The 25,485-nt window shown below is 41.3% G+C and overlaps 1 protein-coding gene across 2 annotated transcripts; it reads right to left on the bottom strand.

Annotated features, from left to right (window-relative positions):
• Positions 1 to 823: 823 nt before the first annotated feature.
• Positions 824 to 25,258, bottom strand: MOSPD1 (motile sperm domain containing 1). 2 transcript variants are annotated; one of them, XM_077890024.1, is made up of 7 exons: positions 25,120 to 25,258; positions 23,161 to 23,390; positions 11,873 to 12,130; positions 11,688 to 11,763; positions 9,772 to 9,989; positions 4,635 to 4,796; positions 824 to 2,446 (listed from the first exon to the last, which is right to left on the bottom strand). In XM_077890024.1, exons 3-7 carry the CDS (start codon positions 12,024 to 12,026, stop codon positions 2,415 to 2,417), a joined length of 642 nt encoding a protein of 213 aa, XP_077746150.1. In that variant the 5' UTR covers positions 12,027 to 12,130; positions 23,161 to 23,390; positions 25,120 to 25,258; the 3' UTR covers positions 824 to 2,414. The 2 variants fall into 2 exon arrangements, with proteins under 2 accessions (XP_077746150.1, XP_077746149.1); XM_077890023.1 differs by lacking the exon at positions 23,161 to 23,390.
• Positions 25,259 to 25,485: the final 227 nt, after the last annotated feature.

The raw sequence follows: 25,485 nt of genomic DNA, 5'->3' as shown, positions 1-25,485 counted from the left end.
GAATAAATAGCTCTATGGAAAGGTGGTCAACCTCACTTTTGAGTTAATAAAAAAAAAGTACGCTGAGATGCCATTTCTCATCCATCAGATTGGCAAAACACATGGCTGATGAATGGTTGATGAGACTGGAAGATCAGGCACTCTCCTGCAGTGCTGGTAAAACTGGTCAGGAGGGAACTGGCTAAGTGAATTAGGCTACAAGCCACACAAGAAAACACTACACAGCTGTAAAGAAAAGAATGAGGATACTCTCCAACTACTGATCTAGAAAATTCTCCTGGGTATAGTGTTAAGTGAAAAAGAACTAGGTGCTGTATAATATATAGAAGAGGCTACCATTATATATATAAAACCACAAAAATGAAAATATGTAAGAAACAATGGAAGCATATTTAAATCAACAACAGTGGTCACTTGAAAGGGCCTCAGTGGACAGAGAATGGGGGTGGAGAGGGGGATGGCAAGCAGTGTTTTGGTTTTTTTTACTGTAACCTTTTTATTTTTTTAAAAAAGTCATCTCTAACCCCAGCGTGGGCTCAAACTCACAATCCCCAAGATCAAGAGTCGCACACTCCACCAACTGAGCTGGCCGGGTACCCCTGTATACATTTTTATAGTTGATTTTTGAAGCATGTGACTATTACCTATTCAAAAATTTAAACAAATTAATTCCCTTAGTAAATTAAGGAACTTAAGGCATTTTAGTGCATCTATTTCACTTATTTTTTCTGTTTAACTCACAGGAATAGGAGACAGCTCTAGGAAGCAGGAAACGAAAAGGGAGTTCCTCAGAGGTAACCAGAATAAAGTGTGTAAGTCAGTGTGAAACTCAGGCCTCCATTTTCTTTTATTATTTTAAAGTGATTTCTCTCCTTTACAAATATGTTATCTCACACACACACGCATGCGCTCACAAGCATACGTACACACACTTGCACACACACATACACACACAGAGGACTTGAAAGGGACAGAGAAACAAGGAATAGCCTCCAAACATATTTTTTTACAAAGTTTAAAATAGATTACATTTCTGTGCTCTTCAGTCATTACACAATGTACAGACATGATCCATTTAATGATTCATCCTCCCCAAATTGGTAAACAATGAGGATTTTCTATGAAAGAGTATACATAAAAGCTTTTACTTTCAAAGCTAAAGCACTATTTTCCTGCAAAAACAAACCTCAGGCATATATATTATGTTTATGTATATTCCTTGAGAACACTACAGTAGCAGTGCATAAGTTCGTTCTATAAAAAGATCTGAAAGATGATTTTCAAGAGACTCAACGCATTGTGCTCTCAGATAAAAATCCTAAGTCAAAAGATCAGTTATTATGACAATAACAGTTAAAACTGCATATTTATGTTAAAGATCAGAAGAGGCTATAAAGAAATGTAAATAGTTGTGCTTTGGGGACTTTTTTTGGTAAAGTTGTTTTAATAAATATAAACTTAAAAAATGTCTCAGTGACTAATATAAAATAGACACATATCAAGGATTTTCTATACTTGGCTTAGAGTTTAAAGGTGAAAAACATCTCCACATAAAACATCCAGCATCTAGTAATCCCAGTGTGGGCTAGTTGCTTACAGTCAGGAAAAGGGCTAGGAAGAAATAAGTGATTTTTCTCTTCCTATTAACATAAAGCATGATCCAGAGGTAAAGCCAGGGTGAATCGAACAACTAAATAAATGCCTACCTTCCTTTTAAATTCTTAAACCAAATAGAGAAGTCATGCTACTTTTATGAGGGCTAAAGAAAAAAAAACCCACATGCTTGGCATCTGGACCACTACCTATTCTGTAGTTCACCAGATAAATTAAGAATGTCTGGTCTTCTGTGAGATCCTAGGATAGGATAAGCATGATCCCTCAGTACTTTACGCTTTTTTTTTTACCCTCCACATATTAACTGTAAAACTTATTTTAGAAACACCATGGCAACTGTTTATAATGACAGAAGACAAGGTATAATTTACATAGTAACATTGATGTTTGTAATTAGGAAATAAATGTCATTTTATGTTTAGGCTGGTCAGTTTGTTCTTTCAGGCCTTTCACTTGGAAGGACATATGACCTTAATAATCAAGATAAATTAGAAAAAAATGTGAGAAAATAGCAGATGTTTTAATTAAAGTCTTTTGCACAATAGCTTTAGATATAAAAAGAATTTCTTCAGATAATTTCCTAGGTGTCACTCAGAAGCATCTTTGCTGTCTGTAACATAATGTGCTAGAGTCCTTCCAATAAAATTAGAGAGTAATTTAAAATATATATTATACATTTGCAAGTCTTATAAATCACTCAATAGTTTGTAGCATGTTAATGGAGTGAAGGAGAGATAAAAGGCAGTCCACATTCTTATTTGCAAGATAAATTTACTTCAGAAGTCAACTGAATTTCTTGCTCAGGTTCTAAGTATAGCCATTGTGATAAGACCTGAAAGAAAAAAAATTGGAGAACAGTTAAAGTCCTGCATTTTACAAAATCTTCCATTCGATAAGCAATTGTTTAGGTCTCGATGAGCAAATAAAATAGAGCACATAGACAGGCACTCTACCAAGAATTCAAAGTCAGTTTGAATTCAGTTGATATTATACAGAAGAAATACAATTTATAGCAATGGACAGTCACTGGATAGATTTAATTAAATCGCTAATGTCTGGCCATAGCTAATTTTTTAACTATCAACTATTCCTCCCACTTTACCCAGTCACATCAGCTATGATAATAGCAGACATGGCACTTTAAAGTGTCAGTAAAGCCAGCCAACTTCATCAACAAAAACACATTGAACCACAAAGAGAAGCATAGTATTCCTGCTTGGTTTGTCTCTTTTGAAGAGACTCCATACAAGAAAGCATAAAAATTTAATAAATTAAGAATATGCTCAGTGCTAAGTGGTATAAACAAAAGTGAGTGATAAAGTACAGAAAAGAAGGACAATCACATAGGACCAGGACAGGTAGAAAAGATGCCCCAAAAGGTAAAGTTGAAATAAGCCTAAAAGATGGACAGGGATGATAAAAACAATGAGGTCAGCAAGCATTTCAGGTGAGGGAATGGCAAGAGCCAGGACAAGGAGGTTGACCAGACTCTTGAGCTTTTCAAGGTGAATAAATAATCTCACAGGCTGTGATCAAGGATTTATAGAGGGAATCAGCTAGATGAGATTGGCAAGGCTCAGAGTGAAGAGCTGGAGATGCCCAACTACAGAGTCACATTTCTTTCTGTGGACTATGGGGAGGCTCTGATGATTCTGGAAGAGGCAGTGGCGGTGGTGAAACCAAACCAGAATGGAAATCCAACTGACAGCAATGTGATGGAGCATTTGGAGGGTTAAAATAATGGGACGGGGTAGGGGGTGGGGGAAATGGGAAGAGAAAGGACACACATAGAAGGTACAAAGTCAAATTTAGAATTTTGAAATTTTGTTTTTTAATATTTTATTTATTCTTGAGAGGGGTGGGCAGAGGGAAGAGCAGGCTCCATGCAGGGAGCCCGACGTGGGACTCCATCCCGGGTCTCCAGGATCACGCCCTGGGCCGAAGGCAGGCGCTAAACCGCTGAGCCACATGGGCTGCCCGAGAATTTTGAAAGTAAAGAAAAGAGAGCATAGCGGCAGTTGGGTGGCTCAGTTAAGTGTCTGTCTTGGCTCAGCTCATGATCACAGGGTTTCTGGATCAACCCCCGAGGGGCTCTGCACTCAGGGGGGGAGCCTGCTTCTCCCTCTCCCTCTCCCTCTCCCCTTGGCTTGTGCTTTTCCCCGGCCACCCTCTCTGTCAAATGAATAAATAAAATCTTTTAAAAAATAAAAATAAAAAAAGAGTATACCAAGGAGTACTGAGAGAATCCTGAAAAGAGCTGGCATCTCAGAAGAGGTGACAGGAGACTAGAAGACAGGGTCAGTCATGACTGGAGCCCTGATCCCTGACACATGGCAGGCACTGAGTTCAGTTAAACTAATGAGAAGATTCCAAGCCAGGATGCCTGAGAGAATGATTTAACAGGAAGTATGGGAATGGGTTTAAAGAGAGAGGTTCACCGTATTAAATCAGGACACACTGTTCACCTTTGTCACTGTAGGCGCTTTGTCTAAGTGTCTCCCTAGGACTGAATCCTAGAAGTAAAAATGCTGGATCGTGGAACATAGCCTTTTACATTCTTATACATGTTGTATACCATCCAAGTCAGCAAAAGGAAAACAACTGAATACAGGATCAGGTGCTAGATCAATAAGCTACAAAAAACTAGTTGGGGGGGTGGAGGGGGTGCCTGGCTGGCTTAGTTGGTAGAGCATGTGACTCTTGCTCTGACTCGTGAGTCAGAGCCCCACGTGGGGCGGAGTAGAGATTACTTAAGTAAATAAACTTACAGAGACAACAAGAACTAAATGTAAGCCAAAAATTAAATCTTGAAATGCACTTTACCTCAACACATGCTTTGGAAGCAATCTTACCTGTTTTTCAAATAAATAAAAAAATAAATAAATAAACAAACAAACAAACAAACCAGCACCAGCACCATTACCATCACTATCAACTCCATACACATGTAACACCAATACCACCCCTGAGCCTACGCACATGCCCCACATGGGCCCCAAATGCAGCTCTAAAACACTCACCTAAGATATAAGCAGCCACTAATTTCTGATTCACACTCAAGTGGAGGTAGAGAGGCACCAGCGATTCCACATCCCCCAGCGTAGGAAGCATCAAAGCCGCAATGCACACCACTCCCAGGAAGACAGTCAGTAAACTAGGTCCTGAGGAGACAGCTCTGTTTTCTGTGAAAGAGAAAAACCCCTGAGCTTGTTTCTAAAAATGATCTAAGACCAAGTTCATTCACATTTACTGTCTACCACTCACCAGGATTCTGGTTTTGTCTTACTCCTCTGACTCTTTCCCCATCATTTCCATTCCAAGGGGTTGTACCTGCTGGACTTATCTGGAAGCCCATAACTCCTCGGAGTCATTATGGAATGTAATGTTGAAAGGGCATTGTGAGGCAGCAAGTTCCTACTGAAAGATCACCATCCTCCCCCTCCCCCCACCTCACCATAATCAGCAGAAAGTACTCAAGCACGCAGCATCTGTATAGGTTTCTAAGATAAACAGAATTTTTAAAGAAGGGGCTAGAAATAGAAATTGAAGTCCTGATATTCTCCTCCTGTACCCCTGGGGATGGCTTGTGTCTTACTCCATTTCGGAGCCCAGTGCCTTCTGAGAGGAGCTTAGGTACACAGGTTTGGTCCTAATAACTGTAGCATCCTGCTACCATTTCTGAAAATATTAAAAGCTGCAGAAAGGCACTACTTGAGTGTTTTAAGGCTACCCATGGGGGCACCTGGGTGGCTCAGCTCAGTCAGTGGAGCGTCTGTCTTGGGCTCAGGTCATGATCTCAGGGTCCTAGGATGGAGACCCATGTCAGGCTCCCTGCTCCATGGGGAGTCTGCTTCTCCCTCTTCCCCTTCCCCCCAACCCTACTTGTGCTCTCCCTCTCTCTCTCTCTCAAATAAATAAAATCTTTTTTAAAAAGCTACCTGTGAAAATTCTTGTCCTCTGCTCTATCCCATTTACAGCAAAGAAAGCAGAAACTATCTGGCAACTATTATGCTAAATGAAATAAACCAGTCACAAAAGGACAAATACATCATGAATCCACTTACATGAAGTATCTACAACAGTCAAACTCAGAACCAGACAGTAGAATGGTGGTTACGAGGGACTGGGGGTGTGTTTAAAATGGGACTTACTAGTCATGGGCATAAAGTCTCAATTAAGCAAGATGAGTAAGTTCTAGAGATCTGCTACACAACACTGTACCTATAGTTAACAATACTGTATTGTACACTTAAAATTTTGTGAGTGGAGTAGATCGTATGTTAAGTGTTCTTACAACAGTAAAATAAAATTTAAAAAACGTCATTGGGCCTGCTACTCTACAGTTCTTGCTGTATGTGTGCAATATTCATACCCATATTTTTAAGAAACCCAACAGCATATTCTGTCCTATAGTTGTTCCCACTACCCTTCTTTCATTAAAAGGAATAGCCAACAGCAACATAATCTTGTGTTTTATTAATGAAATAACACTGTTCATTTTATTATTAAATGTAACTTTTCTAAATTATTAACACCTTAGCTGTTGTGTGAAGTTTAATTGAGCCTTGCCAAAGCCAGATAGGTAAAAACAAATTCAAATTTTATAGTAATTACTGCTTGAGATGAAACAACAGTATAAATATCTAAAAACAAGTCTTATTTCATTTAATAAGTGAAGTATCTTTGTATTTGTTGCAGAGATAAGCTTTTAAGGAAAACATTTATGATTACTACACTGCTGGCTGCAGACCCACAATAAAGATAATTTCAAGGAATTTTTAGTATTTAGAGAAATTCCAAATGCATTTGCATAGATGCCTGCAATTTTTCAAAATGGAAATAGCTTTTCTCCTGATACTACAAGATTGTTGTAAAAACTTTATGGAGATATAGAAAACAAAGTTTCCTGATCAGTCTCATTCTCCTGGACATAACAGTTAACAGGCTGGTATAGATCCTTTCAGATTTTACAAGACCCACATAAACATGTAAACAAAATTTTTTGACATAAATGAGACCACAATATATGTACTGTTCTATAACTGCTTTTTCCTCTCAGAAATATGGTTGCACCTCTTTCTATGTCAATGCACAACCATCTATCTTTCTATCAGATCTTTGTAAATAAATGCCTGCCTGGCATCCCATCTTATGAATATTCATAATTTAATCCAATCTCCAGTCCAACTGATGGACTTTTAGGTCATTTTTGATCTTTTCTTATTATAAACAATAATAAAGAGTGTAATTTTCTTAAGCCAGAGGGCACGGACTGTGACACTGCATCAACACACCAGTTCATTAGTAATGTAATTAAGACAAACTCACTAAGATTCAGCTGCTTTTTAAAACATCTTTTTTTTTTTAATTTTTTTTTTAAATTTTTATTTACGATAGTCACAGAGAGAGAGAGAGAGGCAGAGACACAGGCAGAGGGAGAAGCAGGCTCCATGCACGGGGAGCCTGATGTGGGATTCGATCCCGGGTCTCCAGGATCGCGCCCTGGGCCAAAGGCAGGCGCCAAACCACTGCGCCACCCAGGGATCCCCTTTTTTTTTTTTTTTAATTTTTTTTTTAAATTTTTATTTATGATAGTCACAGAGAGAGAGAGAGAGGCAGAGACACAGGCAGAGGGAGAAGCAGGCTCCATGCACGGGGAGCCTGATGAAAACATCTTTTTAATAACCTGGGCTTTGGTATTTTGTTAAAGTATGCTTTGTGGGTTTCTCTTAAATTTCTGTTAAATGAAATATATATATATATATATACACACACATACTTCTGCACACAGACAAGGCCTGGAACACTTACATAAGCAGATCTGTTAAGTGTGTGGGATTGTAGGTGCTGCTTTCCTTTCCGAATTTGTTACTGCTATGTCTTTTATAGTACAATCAACTCGAGAAGAAATTTCTTATTTTCCTGCCTTTTGATACATTTATAGAAATATATTTATAAAATCTTTCACGATCTAGCCTCTGACCATCTTCTGGCTGGTTCACATAGCCGTGCAACATTGCGCTCGTGATACATCTAATAATCATCTCTCTAAGCTAAAGATGGGCAAAAATAATGATATTTCAAACCCCACACCCCCTGACAATCTCGATTTGCTTCTTTAGTTTAGAGAAACTTGATGAACAAACCAGAGAATTCTACATACTGGCAACCACACATAACTTACTATTAATTCAAAAAACGGAAGTGAAAAATATCAGTTTGTCAACACAGGCTAAATCAGTCACCATCATACTCTATTACAGAAGAATACCTTACTCCGTTTCTGGCCACATTATTAGAAACATTGGGGTATAACTACTCGTAAACTGGACATGCTCTACTGTGCTGCTGCCCTTGCTCTCAAGAGTGGCAAGAGCCATGGAAACCTTGTAAGACAAAGAAAACCAATCCAACAGACCCTACCAGATGAAACGCACACATATACTACTCTGCACTAGTGGACAAGGACATGATAGTTAACCAGACAAATGTGCTTTCGTTGAGCTTCCTGACATGGATGGCTTAGAGAGTTGTTTTTTTTTTTTTTTTTTCAAAAGAGAAATCACCTCATTTGTTAACCTACTTTGATTTTACAATTAGAAGAATTCACTAATATACTTTCGATACCAAATGCTCACTGTCAAAGTAAAATAAGAGTAAAATGCTCAATTAATACAATTGTCATTATTTATTCTTTTAGGATGATTTTCACCTGAATTCTAATAAGTTTTAAAATAAAGGAGGGATGCCTGGGCAGCTCAGTGGTTGAGTGTCTGCCTTCGGCTCAGGGCATGATCCTGGGGGTCTTGGGATCGAGTCTGCATTAGGCTCCCTACAGGGAGTCTGCTTCTCCCCCTGCCTGTGTTTCTGCCTCTCTGTGTCTCTCATGAATAAATAAATTTTTAAAAATTAAAATAAAAAACAAAAAAGGAGAAAATATAAAACTAAACTTTTAATCCTTTTGGGGAGGGACTCTTTAACTGGTCTGTTAAATACAGAAATTAGCCAGTGACCATTTTTCTTTAAATTATGAATTTAACATCAAAAAACAAATACTCATTATATCACTTTTCTTATTCTAGAGGAGGCATTTTAAAGGGAGAATCTTGTATTTCCATAAACATTTATAAGCCAACCTCACAATACTGATCAGAGATCAAAGTGACATTTACCAGAAGCTCTCTCTCTCTTTCAGCTTCTAAAGAGGAAAATCTGATCCTATCAGGCAATAAGAGTTGCTGAGAAGAAGCAATCTACTGGCTACTAGCTAGGCCCTCGTCTTAGTGTCACCAGAAAATCTGGGCACTCCCTACACAGACGGAGGAGACTCTTGCCCACAGCAGTCAAAGAGGCATTACTCCCTGTGTTATCCAAATAAATACTCTAAGATGAACAAACTGATAAGGATATGCGAATTCATGTAATGACAAGTAGATTTGTTTTTAATTCCTCATAGATAATGTTGCAATTTCAAGGACAGCTGCTATCGCATTCATATATCACTATCAAAAAGTTTCCATGTTTTTCTATGGAAAATTTTATCTTCCTCCCCTTATAATGGGGTTGGAAGGAGATAATGAGACGTTAAGAGGGAGGAAGAATGACGTCCAAAGGGTTGAATATGAGGATAGTGTCAATGTTGAAAGAATATATCATAACACTTCTGAATATCTAAGCTGGAAGGAAATGAGGAATGGAGAGGGATTCAATTAATAGCCCACAGGGGATATTATAATCTACTTAGTTTAATTAACTTCAACTTTAATGAGATTTTTTTTTTCAAAATAATATGAACAGTGCACCAGGCTTGGCCTATTGCCAAACACAATCTCTTTCCTTCTTTGAACTAATTAAATGAGAAAGGATACAGGAAAGTCACAGAAACAAAAGTAAGGGGGCTGCATTCTCAGGTCTACACATTTCCCAGGCTTATAGCAACACAGTGGCTGAGAGCTTTTCTCCCCACTTTGGGTCCAGCTCTAGGCCTCCTGGTGTGATTTTAGGTACCTGATCTCTAGTTAGGTTCCATTTTGAAGCAGTAGGTTAGGTGGGAAAGTGGCAGATCATTTCTCTAGTAATTATCCTCAGTCCTTGATTATTTTCAAGTTAGAAATGCGTGACAACCGCCAGAGGGCTTTCCAAGCAACCCCAAACTACCTGGTTGGAAGGACTGCTCAAAAAAGAAACTTTCAGTTAAATGTTCCTTTATTCTTTTTTCCTCTTCTTCCTTTTGTTGTTCTTTTGCAGATGGGAGAAGAATAGCCACAACCTCTTTCCTTCCTAAAGCCTTCCTCTGGCTCTGTTCGGACACTTGGAGACGGAACTTGTCTTTCACGCCATAGTGACAGGACTGAACATCTCTATGACGAATCACACTGAAAACATTAAAAAATAGATGCTGTTTAGGTTTCTGGGGGCCCGTCAAACAGAATTCAGCCAGAGATTTCATACAGGAGAACATGAACTAACTGTAACCAAATACCCAAGTAGAGAAATTTGCTACTGATGCTAAAAAAAAAAAAAAAAAAAAAGAAAGAAAACAACAAAAAACACAGCATAACCCAAAAGGAAATGGGTGATTCTAAAATATTTGATGAAAACCACATACTCTACAACATAGAATAAAAGTCTGAAGTAAAAGGACGATAGGTAAAGAAAATTCCTTTGAGCAATGAGGTTTTTTTCCCCCTTGGGATCTACAGGCAGCAACAGTTACCAAATAGGGTATATGAAATGGTTTATTCCCCACAAAAGTATCATGGATTTCTAAGGCCACTTATTTATCATGCAACTAACAAGCCTCACCTAGACTCAAAACCAAAAGCCGTGCACACAGGTAAAAACAAGCAATTGAGTAAGTAAGTAACCAGTATGACCAATGCCACGGAAGGCTAACAATACATTTATGTATTCCTCTGAAAAGAGTATAAAGTAGTTCACATTTTATGAGAGTTATCTACAATTCCACGTATCTTACTTTGTTCATAATAGAGAACACAAACCAATTAGGCTAAAGATAACACATTTCTTTGGCAAGAGACTACATTTCTTTGGAATAGTTCTTGCTTATTGTGTATTGAATGGAAATCAAACCTGTGAAAACACGTCCTCTAAAGATATATCATTTCATGGATATGGGAGGCTGAAAATGTATTCAGAGGAAAAAACTTCTGCTTCTCATTCTCATGGAAGATTTAAACAAATACAGTTTACTTGGTAGCTTAAATTAAGAGCTGGTCAATGGATCCATCTGGTCACCACTAGCTCTAAAGTGAAAATTAAATATGAACAGCTTGAACAAACAACCATTTATCTGACACTCTAAGACGAAATTATCTGGAAGAGCTCAGATAACCTTTTACAGATGAGTAGTTACACACTTGCTTCCTGTTTGCAGAGATTAACTTCCAGGCTTATTAGCTGAATCATTTCAGATGAACTTCTATTACCATTGTTCTGTGAATGTAGTATTATTAGTTTCCCAAATGTCACTATAATAGGATGTTCCAAAGAAAGCTAAAGTCCCTGTTACAGCTAGAGAAATTTAAAGGAATGAGTTAGAACTTGACCTTCATAAGCGACCCCACTATAATGACAAGTACAACAACTGAGATGTTCACAGAAATATTAACATACACGTCAGCTCCAGCATCATGAAATATTACTAAGTATCTGGTCGACCTGTTTGGAATCTTAGGGGCTTCTTTAAGAATTGTGAGGGACTGAGGTTTCTGGGTGGCTCAGTCGGTAAAGCATCTGCCTTTGGCTCAGGTCATGATCCTGGGGTCCTGGGATTGAGTCCCACATCGGGCTCCCTGCTCAGTGGGGAGCCTGCTTCTCACTCTCCCTCTGCCTGCCATGCCCCCTGCTTGTGCATTCTTGCTCTCAAAGAAATCAACAACTTTTAAAAAAATAAATAAAATAAAAAATTGGGAGAGACTCAAACTTCCAGCAAAAGATTCAATATGGCATAAATGCCTATGGGGGAATGGCTTCAAGAGATTCTTTACAAGTTAAACACATAAATATTAACACACTTAAAACATGTTACCAGGAAGGGATTTTTGACTTACATATCCACACAACACTGAGGCTTTACTGCACCTGCAGCATCAGCGACAACATACTTATTTGGAGTAGTACACAAAACTGAAAGAAAAAGTCACAATGGCCATTAGTGTCTTTTAAAATTAGTTTCTACAAGTAAACAATTAGTAGGGACTAGTTACAATCCATGAGAGAGACCTAGGAGACTCACCTTTGAACTTTAAGGCAAACTCATAGGGATTATATAGCGTCAACACTTGCTTATGTGTTGACTGGTCATCTGCATAAAATATTAGCTCCGTGGGAAACACAAAAACGGGAAGATTTCCTTCCACTAACTCTGGCTGTCTTTTTTGTTGATGCATTGGCTCTGAATCCCCCTTGCTGCAGCTTCTGTTTTTACAGTCTCAAATCTATTTTGGACTTTCCTTAAGTCAGTTAGTTAAAAACTCCAAAGCATTTTGGCAATCTAGAAAGAGAAGAAGAGAGAAGGAGGTCGAATGATACCCGTGTTCATTGGTCATCTCTCCAACAAAAAGCATGCTCAGCTTGCATTAAAATAGGTCCCCAAGTCATTTAAAGATGCCTATGGACTCTTCCTCTTGGCTTACTTGTACAGGTTGTACAAAACTATGCAAAGAAATTTACAGATGCTCCTTTCACATTCAAAATTTCAACCTATGATAGGGCACCTGGGTGACTCAGTGATTGAGCATCTCCCTTTGGCTTAGGTTGTGATCCGAGGGTCCTGGGATCTAGTCCGGCATTGGACTCCCCACAGAGAGACTGCTTCACCTTCTGACTATGTCTCTGCCCCTCTCTGTGTCTCTCATGAATAAATAAAATCTTTATATAAAAAATATTTCAAGCTATGATAAATTACACAAATACTGGAATAAAGAAGTCTTTCTACCTCAAATTAATCACCCTCTTTCAAAGAGGTGAGATCAAAGGGACATGGCTTTTTTTAAAAACCCCAGTGCCTGGGTGGCTTAGTCGGTAAAGCGTCTGCCTTTGGTTCAGGTCATGATCCTAGGGTCCTGGGATCGAGCCCAAGTTGGGCTCTCTGCTCAGCGCAGAGCCTGCTTCTCTCTCTCCCTCTGCCCACCACTCCCTCTACTTGTGCACTCTTGCTGTCTCTCTGCCAAATAAATAAAATAGTAAGAAACAGATTAAAAAGAATAAAACCTTGGATTTCTTATAAAGTAAGATTAAGTATTGTCACAACTGATTTTATGTGAGCTCGTCAGAATTCTCAAAGACTAGAAAATATAAAACAAAGTAAGTTTCCATGAGTTATGGGAGAAAAACCATGAGACTGACTTTTACACTCATTTCAACAATGCCTTAATAGTGTCTTCTGGCAGCATGGGTGGAAGAGTGCTTTTCATCTTTTTCCTACCAAAAACCCAAGACAAGCAAAAATGTCTCGAAGGGAAGCTGAATATCACACTTGTGAAGGAGTCCTTGGGAGCTTCCTATGAGAATTCAAAGTCAGTAAGGAGGCTCTGGCATGCAAGTGGCACCGTGCCTTCCCCCCTACATCAAGTACACAGGCTACATGAGAGCTATTTTCTTCTAACTTAGAGACCTTTTGGATTCCTTCTGGGGTTCTTGAATATGTTCTAAATAGTGTAGCTGGGAGAAGTCTGTCTGATAGGTGTGATGTTTCTATGTTTATTTCCTAAGCTAATTTTAATCAACAACATTGTTATTTAGCCTGCATCCTAAGAATGTGGCTTTTGAAAATGCAAAAGCTAAAACAATACAATCACAGAAAATGTTTTATTTTTCTCTCTGTAGATGACACCTTTAAAACCGGCCATAAACCATTTAATACTTTGTGTCCCAGTTCCCACACCTGTAAAAAGCAATAGAACACAAGATTAAACTGTTTGCTTTTACCAGCCAGAAGTGGCTGCTGTGCAGATTCTGCTTGAGGCCTTTCCAACTTTTATCAAATATGATAGGGTATAATCATGTATGCAAATTGTTAGTTTCTTTCAGCTGAACACCTATTATAGGTCAGGAACTATGTCAGGAGCTGGGCAGAGATATCACGACCACCCTGCTCTTGAAAGACTTAAATTGAGGGGCGCCTGAGTGGCACAGTTGGTTGAACGATCAACTCTTAGTTTTGGCTCAGGTCATGATCTCAGAGTCGTGAGATTGAGCCCTGTGTCAAGCTCTGCGCTTGAGTGCAGAGTCCACCTGAGATTCTCTCTCCTCTGCTTGTGCTTGCTCTCTAAATAATAAAATCTTTTTTTAAAAGACTCAAATCTAATTGAAACAATATTTAAGCTATCTCTAGGAAGCTTAAATACTTTTTTTTTCCTGGGGCTCTGCTTTTATTGGGTTTGAGGATTTTGTGGGCTCATACTTTATTGGTGGATTCAGAACATCAGAGTGGAAATTTTAAGTGTAGGAAGAGAAACAAAAACAAAAACAACAAAACAAATGACCCAACCAATCAGTTACTGAAATCAACCAAATCTTTAAAACACTTGGGGGGAGGGGGCCTGGCTCTCTGTCCTGTCCCGTGGCCGGCAATCTCTGAAGTGGATGCTTCAGCCATCAGAGCCTAGGTGGCTCAGCGGTTGGGCGCCTCCCTTTGGCTCAGGGCGTGATCCCAGGACCCAGAACAGAGTCCTGCATTGGGCTCCCTGCGAGAAGCCTGCTTCTCCCTCTACCTATGTCTCTGCCTCTCTGTCTGTGTCTCTCATGAATAAATAAATAAATCTTAAAAAAATAAGCTACCTCTATTATAATGCATACCACTATATATGTATTTAAGTGCTTAGGGAACTAGAAGATTACATGAATAATTCTGCCTGGAAGAGAGGCCCAGAGATGACACTGGAGGTAGTCCCTAAAGGAAAAAAAAAAAAGGTATACACTCCTGGGGCAGGGTGGGTGGCACAAGGAAAGGCATTCTGACCTAGGGAATAGCATACGCCAAGGAACAGAAATGTGAAGGTGAGGGACAATGCTAGGAAGATCATAATCCACAAGCTATCCCAGATCATCCTTCTACTTCCTATCCGTACACTTTACAGCATGCACACATGTAGCTTATGACAGTATTGGATTGGTTTTTGTTTTTGTTTTTGACCGAGCTGAAAGGGCCTATTAATATTTTTATTAGTAACAACATTTAATATATCAGTCATAACAGATTACAAACTTTTTTATTAATTAAATATACAGAATTAATTAATACATGCAATGCTTTAGCACTTACTGTAGACCAGGCAGTGTTCTAAGTGTTTGCTGTTGTTATTAAATTAGGAAGAGACAAAGACAAATAATGTCAGCAGGCCTTCTGCCTGCAGTCCAGCATTTCTACTCTAGCAAACTGTCTATTGTAATACAAAAAACTAAGATTATTCTGAAGAGCATCTGATAAAATCATTCTAATTTTGAGTTTTTATTTGCCACAAATTTCTTTCTTTTGCTAAGGGCCATACACACTATTTGGATAATGTGCTCTAAGAACTTTGTTTTTTTTTTTTCCAGTAGAAAATAATTAGCTCTATTACTTTCTTAGTAAGCTTGGCTATAGAAACACAACATCCAAGTTTGCCACTACTAAATAATATTCAACATCTCATTCTAAAACATTAGGATGAGGGGATCCCTGGGTAGTTCAGCAGTTAGCACCTGCCTTCGGCCCAGGGCATGATCCTGGAGTCTTGGGATCAAGTCCCACATCAGGCTCCCTGCATGGAGCCTGCTTCTCCCTCTCCCTTTCTCTCTGTGTCTCTCATAAATAAATAAAATCTTTTTTAAAAAAATAAATAAAACGTTAGGATGAGAATTTAGCTTAGGATAAAAGGTGACATGGCATCTCTGATTTCTGGAAAATAGTTTAGTCAGTAAATGTTGGTAAAACCAGGTATCCACCTAGGGAAAAGAAAGTTGAATTTATCCCTTACTCCTTACAAAATTCCAACAGTTTATTAAAGGGTAAATTCCAAATGCACCAAAGTTTTAAGTGTAGAAAAAGAAAACTAAAATACTAGAAACTATGGGAAATCTTTTTTTTTCTTATAGAATCTGAGGCTTTCTAACAACCAGAAACCAAAAAGTATTGCTAAATGTGACTATATAAAAACACTTATAATGCTGCCAGGTACAAAAACTTTTAAGCAAAACCAAAATGACTTTTTCAATCACAGGCTAGATCTGATTTCCCTACTATATGTAGAGGAAATACAAATTATTATGAAAAAGCACTCATTATAAAAATGAGCAAATGCTGGGACACCTGGGTGGCTCAGTGGTTGAGCATCTGCCTCCAGCTCAGGTGGTGATCCTGGAGTCCTGAGATCGAGTCCTGCATCAGGCTCCCCCCAGGGAACTTGCTTCTCCCTGTGCCTATGTCTCTGTCTCTGTGTGTCCCTTATGAATAAATAAATAAAATCATTAAAAGGAAAAAAATGAGCAAATGCTATATTTTATAGACAAGGGCCAATTGTTTTTTAAACTTACCAAAGGAGATGTAATCTCACAAGAGAAGAACAAACTAAAGCTATACTGGAATACATGTTTTACTTGCCAGATTGGCAAAAATCAACAACTCTGACAGCACATGGTGGGAGCAACCAGGCATATTCCTAACATTGCTGGCGAGGATATAAATTGGCACACTGATTCTACCTGCCAAAAGTAAACATGCATGTCCTCGGATCTAGAGATGCTACTTTGAGGAATTCATCGAGCATAAATATTCCTCTTGTGTGGAAGTATGTACGTGGAACTGTTTTAATCTCAGTTCTGAGGATTAAATAAAATGATGTATGGGAGGCGCCCAGAACAAAGCCTGGTGCTCAGTAAGGGTTAGCTGTTGTGGCCAATAGAAAACTGGATACAGCTCAACTGTCCCTTACAGGGTGTTGATGAAATAAAGTATGATGTAGCCACTCGTTGGGACACCAGGTATCTGTCAAGAAGAAAGAGGAAGCTCTTTGTGTAGTATGGGTACAGACTGAACGTCAAGTGTAGTGTTAAGTGAGAAAAGCAAGGTACAATGCAGAGTAGAGAGTATGGCACCATTTGTGTGGGAGACAGAGGTTTCCTGGCTCTGGGTAAACGATCTGTGGAAGGATGGCCAGGGTTGGCCCCAGAGAAACCCACTGAGCAGCCAGGAACTGGGGTAGAAGGGGAATTTCCTCTGGATACCTTTTTGTATCTTTCGAATTCTGAACCCTATGAATACCTATTCAAAAGTTTTGTGTAGGGCAGCCCATGTGGCTCAGCGGTTTATGCCATCTTCAGCCCAGGGCGTGATCCTGGAGACCCAGGATCGAGTCCCACGTCAGGCTCCCTGCATGGAGCCTGCTTCTCCCTCTGCCTCTCTCTCTGTCTCATGAATAAATAAATAAAATATTTTAAAAAATCAAAAGTTTTGTGTGGGGTTTGTTTTTCTAGTGGAATTGAACAACTCCTCCAGGGCCTGATCTGAAAAAGGTGCCAGTTTTGAAACTCAGGAAGAAATTTAGAAACAATGTGTGAAAAACCTCTGTTAATTGCATTTTCCAATTCATGATCCTTTACTAACACCGAAAATCTTAAACTATGTCTTAAATACCATGATTTCAATTCTTTAAAATCATTTTATATGCAACAGAATCTCATTACAGTGAGAAAAACAAAGGTTTAAGAGGACTGGAAAACTGATGAAAGTGTGCAACTTTTTGTTATAAAGGAGTATGACAGTTTATAAATTGAGCTGGGAAGTCAAAATTACGCACCCAAAACAAGCACTAAACTCTTGGTTCCAACCTGAAGAGGGGGTTAGTCGGCACAAGTCAGAGTAGGAATTTCGCTCGCTTTACATAATGGTTTAGAAGTCTTTGTTTTTTATTTTGAAGCTTTCCCTTTACAAGTTGAGTATGTATACTTTTCCCCATGAATTGTGAATAAATAGGTTGTCTACCCCCAGTCACTGCTACAGAAGCATTTCATCGGTTTTAGCAGTTTATTTCTTTTTGTACCCGTTTCCATTTCTCACTTATCTCGGCTAAGAGATACATTGCCTCCTGAACTCCAACCAATAGAAATTAGGGAGGAATTTTTTTTAAAGATTTTATTTAACTATTCATGAGAGACAGAGAGAGAGAGAGAGAGAGAGAGGCAGAGACACAGGCAGAGGGAGAAGCAGGCTCTTCACAGGGAGCCTGACGTGGGACTTGATCCCAGGTCTCCAGGATCACGCCCTGGGCTGAAGGTGGTGCTAAACCGCTGAGCCACCTGGGTGTCCCATTAGGGAGGAATTAGCACCAGGTCACCAGAGCAATATCCAAGATTCTGCCAACAAACATAAGGAAGCAGAACACCTGCCTCTAATTGATGGTCTTCCGGATAACACTTTCTCTTTGCTCCTGTCCATACTGCAAAATGATAAAGTGCAAAAATTCTGGGGAGAGATTATACACTAAACCAGTAAAACCTTACTACAAATCGGTTTATGAGGTTGCTTTCCAAAAGTCAAACATTAACATGAAGTCAAAGAATGTGCGCTCCCAGCCCTTCTCATTGTACCTATGGGAAAGCAGGCCCAGGATAGTTAAGGGACTTACTACCCAAGGTTGCACGAGGTACTGGAGACAAATCTCTGGTCTCCAGACTCACCCTTCCCTATACGGTACCTACCATCTCTTCTGTGTCTTTTTCAAAAGTCCTGCCTCTGAGGCTCACTGTCACACATGCCCTCATCCCTAGAAATGGTCCCTGCTTTTCCAGAAGAGTTCTCAAAGGATGATCCAAAATTCCAAGTTTTTTTTTTTTTAAAGATTGTATTTATTTATTCACGAGAGATGGGGGGGGGGGGCAGAGACACAGGCTGAGGGAGAAGCAGGCTCCATGCAGGGAGCCCGACGTGGGACTTGATCCTGGGTCTCCAGGATCCCTCCCTGAGCTGAAGTCAGCGCTAAACCGGGGAGCCACCCGGGCTGCCCTAAAATTCCAAGTCTTGATGCATGTGCTGCCTTTTCAGTTTTATAAAGAACAAATACTAAGAGACAATTTCACTTACTAAGTTAGGCATGCTTTCTTTTCTTGATTCAAAAAGAAGACCGACGGCTATCAGGAGCTAACCATTAGGGCATTGGTAACTAAGGTTTATTTTATTCTACCTCTCTGGATGCCAAATGCCCCTCCATCCTTCAAAGCCTCGTTCAAATTTCCCCTCTTTGTGGTCTTCCTCTACTTCTCTGATCTATGGGATCTCATTAAGTTTATGACATGGTCTTTTAATGTACTTGCCAAATTGATTGAATATACTAACATTTGTTTTGTGTGGATTAATTTGGACTCCCCAGATGTCAAGCAGAATGCCATATTGTTTTTCTGTGGGGTTTGCTTGTTTGTTTTGGTTTTTGGCTTTTTTTTTCACCCTGCATAGACCCAAGCTCGGTGTTAGGCACTTAGCAGATACTGAACTGATCAGTTTGCCGACAGGTGTTTACTAATAATGGTCTCCTCCATCCAGGAGCATTCCTCTTCCTCGTGGCTAAACACACTTTGTCCATAAAATAAAAGACAGGGAAAGAATCCCCATTAAAGGAACAGGAAATCTACAGTAGCTGCTTACCATGGGCTGGGGCGGGGGGGGAGTGGAGAACAGAGAATCTGCACTTCCAGCTGCCTCTCCCCATCCACCCCCACACACACCCCCACCTGCTTCCCTCTCATCACTAGCCTGGCTCCTAGGTGCCCAGCTAGGCTCGGGCACAGCCCTGACCTTACAGAGACACCATGCAGCTGGCAGCTGGTAGTGCAGGAACTGCCTTGTCCGTTTCCTCTGCACCAAAGGCCCAGAAATGCAATCATGAATGAAATTTGTAAGGAAACCTTATGTGTGTACACCACCTTGTGACCAGTCTGCAAACTACTCTTACACACACACACACACACACACACGCCTGAACATGTGAAGTCCTCACCCTCCACCATCAGTCCTGGGAGAGCAGTGCCCAGAAGTGTGATTATTTTTTGTCTTCCTCACTTTAGATTGACCAGAAGGAGGAAAAGATCAGACTCTGAGATATGCGGGAGTTTCAATACCTTTGCTCACCACAGATTCAAACTGGAGATTTAAAACAGAAACCATTTTAAAACTATATGGTCATGGGATGCTTAGGTGGCTCAGTGGTGGAATGTCTGCCTTTGCTTCAGGTTGTGGTTCCAGGGTCCTGAGATCCAGTCACACATCAGGCTCCCCAAAGGGAGCTTTCTTCTCTTGCTGCCTATGTCTGTGTCTCTCATTATTAATTCTTTTAAAAAAAGAACTTCTACAAAAATAAAAGCATATTGTCATTTGCCCTCTCCCCTACTTTTTTTTTTTTTTTTTTTGGAAAGAGGAGGCTCCAAGAAAATCAAATAAAGTAAGTGGTCCTTGGAGATGCTTGTACTCAAGTGGTTTAAAGTCTGAAACTGCTAAGGATAATTGGGGGGTACAGACTTCCCCAGAAACTGGTGACCCATCTGCTTGGCCACAGTGCCCCAGCTCCTTACTGCCTCTCCCTGTCTCTCACTTGTGTTTATACTGATTAGGGTCCCCAGCTCTACCTCGGGGCCAGCTCCCATTTATCTGGGCACAAGGGCTATCTATCTCCTTCCTCCATACCTGGCACACTCTGCCAATGGGCAGGGAAAATATTGAACAGTTATGAGCGATAAGCTCTCTTTGCTTTAGTCTCACTATTATCCAAGCCTCTTTTTTCCTTCCATTTCATCAGCTTGGCTCTCTTCCTCCATATATCTCCAGTACTGTCCATTAGGATTTTTAATGGTTGGTATATTCCTTTTTTAAAAAAATATTTTATTTATTTATTAATGACACACACACAGAGGCAGAGACACAGGCAGAGGGAGAAGCAGGCTCCATGCAGGGAGTCCGACGAGGTACTGATCCCAGGTCTCCAGTATCACGCCCTGGGCCAAAGGCGTTGCTAAACCGCTGAGCCACCCAGGCTGCCCTGGCTGGTATATTCCTAAAGTCTTTCACAAGCAATGTCCTAATGTCCACTTTATAGGTTCAGCTGTTCATGGCACAATATGAGGCCATTTTGTTTCTACACACGTTCTCGGGTTTTTTTGTGTGTAATTTGATGCCTTTCCAAAGAGACCTACCTGCTATAAATAATGTGGTGATGGGATATTACATATTCAAATTGGAAAAGTTCAGTCGTGTATCATTTAAGATTTTGAAAAATAAGGATGCCTAGCAGCGTGTCTTAAAACCATTTTTCTTAAAGCTAGGTATTTCCCATCTTTGTTTTACAGTATCTCAATGTCTTCAGGTATTTTAAGATGTATGTGCAATTCTCAAAGCAAAACCTATATTAACTCACTATATGAAGGACACATATTGCTACCTATATGGCACTCTCCAGAGTTAGGATCACAAATTCATTCACGGAACATTAACTGAGCACTTATTATGTGCTAGGCCCTGCACTGAGGATATGCAGAAGAGATGAAAACATAGTCTTAGCCCTTGAAAAACTCAGTCTGGCAGGAAAAACACATATCCATGGTAATTAGGATATGATGTGACAAGTGTTAAAATGCTGGCAGATAAAAAAGCTCTAGGAGCATAAAGAAAGTGACGGTCTGCCTTAAATAGGAGGTTGCAGTAGGAGTGGAGATGGGGGTGACTTCCAGGAAGAAGATGTGTAGAAGCATGAAAGGGACTCTTAAGATGAGCTTTGGCACTGCACATGGTTAAAAAATAGCATGTATGGGGGAGTGGCAAGAGATGGTGAAAAATCCTGCAAGCCAAGTTTGGGGGTGGAGGCTGGATTCTGGCTGCCAGTGGTTCTCAAAATGAGGTACCGGACCAGCAGCAGCAGCAACTTCACCTGGGAACTTGTTAGAAATGCAAATTCTTGGGTCCCAGGCTGGACCTACTGCCCCCACAATTCTGGGACTGGGGCCCAGTCATCTGTATTTTCACAAGCCCTCTGGATGATTCTAATGCAGGCTGTCCTTTGAGAACCACTGCGTCTGATGATGGGAAACCCCTCTGAGAGGTCTTAGGCCCAGAACGGACTGGGTAAGATCTAGAAGTAGGAAACTGGTTGCTGCTGACCAGTCAAGCACACCACCAGAATCCAGAGTAGCTACAGTAAAATCCAAGTGTAAGTCTTGAATCAATGTGGCATGAAGGAATGAGGGCCTAGATGAAGGCAAGAGGAACAGAAGGAAACAGATTTTAGAGAGGTTTTCCAGGTGGCCCAGATTCAATCAGGTGAGTAGGATAGATAGATCCATACAAAGGTGTGACTGAAAGGGTTTTTACATAAAAGCTGTAACCTTGTCAAAGGTATCGACCACTAGGTGTTTTAAGAAAGAAGTGTTCCAGGGTGACTGGGGGGCTCAGTGGGGTAAGTGTCTGCCTTTGGCTCAGGTCACAATCCCAGTGGGATCAAGCTCTGCATGGGACTCCCTGCTCAGCAGGGAGTCTGCTTCTCCCTCTCCCTTTGCTGCTCCACCTGCTTGTGTTCTGTCAAATAAATGAATAAAATTTTTTTTAAAAAGGAAGGAAGTGTTCTACACAGTCCCTAGAAAACGAAGGCAAGATGGAGCACAACGTCTGTGTTTCCAGTGTCAAAAGGGGTGCCCAGGCTTATCCCTGAATCTTCTGGTCAGCTTCTACTTCTCACTGGAAGTTAGTCAACAGGCATTCATATTAACATAGTAACCTTTCGTGAGTTTGGTTAGATTGAATCAAACCTTGAGACTGATACAATTTTGAGGATGTGCTGGCAAAATCAAATCTCAAATGCTGGAGAGCTGAAAAAAGGCATTGGTTCTGGGGATCTTACCAAGGCACTGCCAAGGTAAGACTCAATGCTAGAGCCTTTCTCTTCCTCCTTACTTCGTCACTGATCACATAGCCCACTTAATTCAGGAAGAAGCTGGAATGAATGAAAAGAATCACCCTGTACTATGCCCTGAAGGCCAAGAAAGTCAGGCTTAACTGTTCTAATTTTGGAGGTAGGATTTAGCTGAGGCAATCTTCAATTTCCTGATCAAGATGAGAGAGGGGTACAGGTCAACCCATCTGGCTAATTTACCTAATGAGAATTTTGTAAAGCACAATCCCTATTTCTGTTAGGACTCTGGATACTTCCTGTTATGCATGGCATGTTCTTCCAGCTGATACCAATAACTTGGCCTATCTGAGCACCTTATTTTGTCCAAGAATAATTCCCAATCAAAACCTGCACTATTTTATGAAATTTGAGAGCTCTAAGGGACTCTGGAGATTAAAACAAAACTTTCATATTATAGATAAGGAAACAGAGGGCCTTAAAGAGTAAATCACTTCATCTATTTATTGCAGGGCAAGATTCTCTAGAATACTACAAGATAGGAAAACAAGATTCAGAGCAACACAGATAATCTCATTTAAATTTTAGACAATATTTAAAATTCCTCTATTTTCCATTTTAAACGTCTTAAAAACAGAAAGAGTAGCAAATAACTTACTTTATTGGGCTATTACAGGATGGGGAAGCTTTTCTTGTAGTTTCTTAACTGCTTTTCACAAATTAGAGTTTAATGGGCACCTGGGTGGCTCAGTTGGTTAAGCATCTGACTCTTCATTTCAGCTCTCAGGTCATGATCTCAAGGGCGTGGGATCAAGCCCCAACTTGGGCTCCTTGCCGGGTATGGAACCTTTCTAAGATTCTCTCTCCCTCTACCTCTGCCCCTACCCTCTAAAAAAAAAAGAAAAGAAAAGAAAGAAAGAAAGAAATTAGAGTTAAAATGTCAAAGCTTCAGGAGAAATTAATTAAAAATAAAAAATTGGAGAAGAAAATGTGCACGAACAATTTAAGGGGAGACACATGCATTATTTTATAAGCTATTTTGACTTTATAGAAAGGGCTGACTTTATACTGAATATTGTCCATTACATCTAATTATATATTACATGTAAAGGGACTCTAAAAAATAAAAATAAAAAAATAAAGGGACTCTATCACCACTACCCCTTACAGATTTGAGAAACTCCAAATTTTCAAATATCCCGGGATTTGAGTAAACCTTGTATTCTGAGAGTTCTAGAAATGCTTCAGAAACTACTTTATCTTGTATCCTGTTTGGGTATGTAGGCATGAACAACTTGAAAGACACATTTGGCTCGGTTTCCTGTTTTCCAAACTCCCCACAGCTTTCTACCAAATACATAGGTAACCTAGAAGCTGGTGTCCACTCCCTGGTCAATATCCTGTATATAGCACTTTATAGGCAGATTTCCAAGTACTTAAAGGAAACATGGACAAGACTTTCGTCAATGAGAATATATTCAATTCCAGGTGTGCCTTTGCTGAAAAAAAGTAGACTTTTCCCCTTCTCTCTGGAATTCACATTAAGAACGCAACGCATTCCAACAGAACAGGACTGCTTTTTAGGCAAGATCCAAAGGATCCCATTTTCCAGGTCTGCGTCCATCTCTTATTTCCCTCAAAGGTCAAAAATCCGGGGCCATTTTCATCTAATATTTCGCCCTCTCGCTCCCCGATGTGAGGTCTCTTGGATTCTACCAGGGCAGAAAAGCGACTTCTGTCGGAGAGGGCAGATGTCAGTTACTTTACCCAGAGGGGAAACCGCAGGACATCGATTAAGGGCTGGAGGGCAGGAGAGGGAGTATCAAACGGTCCGTCCTGGAACTGGAGCTCCACCTGATTGGGGCCCAGCCTTTCCAGCCTTCGTCCCCATACCGGCCCGCTCCATGTGAAACCGGTCATGTGAGCCTGTTTACAGCCGAGCAGCTGGTGCAACCATCAGGATCCGTGCGGAGGTCCAGGAAGGGGGACGGATGCAGGCCACGTCTCCCCGCCACCCCCCGCCACTATTCCACGAAGTCGTTCGCTCCCCCTCTCCGCCTCTCTCCAGCCCACTTTCACCTCCCTCCAGCCATCCCGGGACGCCCCACTCCAGCCCCACCGATCTCCTTCCAGTTGATCGCCCGGAGGAACTGGCTGGGTTGGGGAAAGGAAGAGTTGGGGCGAGGACGGTGACACCTCGAAGGGGGAGTCAGCCTCCCTCCCCTAGCCCTCCTCGCCACATCCGCCAAAGAGTTGTCCCCGGAGTCTCATCCCCGGGGCAACCGAACTCTGCCGGGCGGGCACCGGGAGGATCCCGAGCCCGCTGCCTCCGCCTGGGCACGAGAAAGGCAGGCACGGGCCGGCCGGACCCTGGGGCCGGGCTCCGCGGGCGGCGGGGCAGCTGACAGTCAGAGACGGGGCAGAGAGGGCTCCCTCTGCCCGCTCCCCACCTTCCACCCACAGCCCGGCGCCGCCGAGCCCCGCTGCCAGTCACAGAGCCCAGCTCGGGGGTTGGGTCCGGCTCGTTCTTTGCGCGGGGTCTCCCGGTAACGTAACTTCCACGTCTTCCCGAAGTCGGAGGAAGTGGGTGACGGGACGGGGGGAGGGGGATTCTCACCTCGGCAACACCGGCTCCTCGGAAAGCAGCTGCGACTGCTCCTCCGGTCCTTTGTCAGCGTCTCTAAGCTGCACTGCCTGCTGGGATACCGGAGGACTCAAATGCCACCTCTCCCCGCCCTCGACGATGAGCTGCGGTTGGGGGCGGGTAGGAAGAGGGAGAAGAGGCGGAGCCGGGGGGCGGGCCGGGGCCCGGGGGCGGGGCCTCCTGCCAGCCACCTGGCCTCTCGGGTTTCTTCCTCCTCCGTGCTCCAAACTTCATCCTGCTGTCCAGGACCTGTCCCTCCTCCCTCCTCCCCTCCCTCTCCTCCTGCCTCCCCTCGAGGAGACCGGAGACGCTGAGGGTCATCTCTCTTTGCACTTGTCA

Source organism: Canis aureus, chromosome X (genome assembly GCF_053574225.1).
Source record: "Canis aureus isolate CA01 chromosome X, VMU_Caureus_v.1.0, whole genome shotgun sequence".
Taxonomy (NCBI): Eukaryota; Metazoa; Chordata; class Mammalia; order Carnivora; family Canidae; genus Canis; species Canis aureus.
Note: the sequence above shows the minus strand (reverse complement) of the source record. Positions and strands in the feature narration are given on the sequence as shown.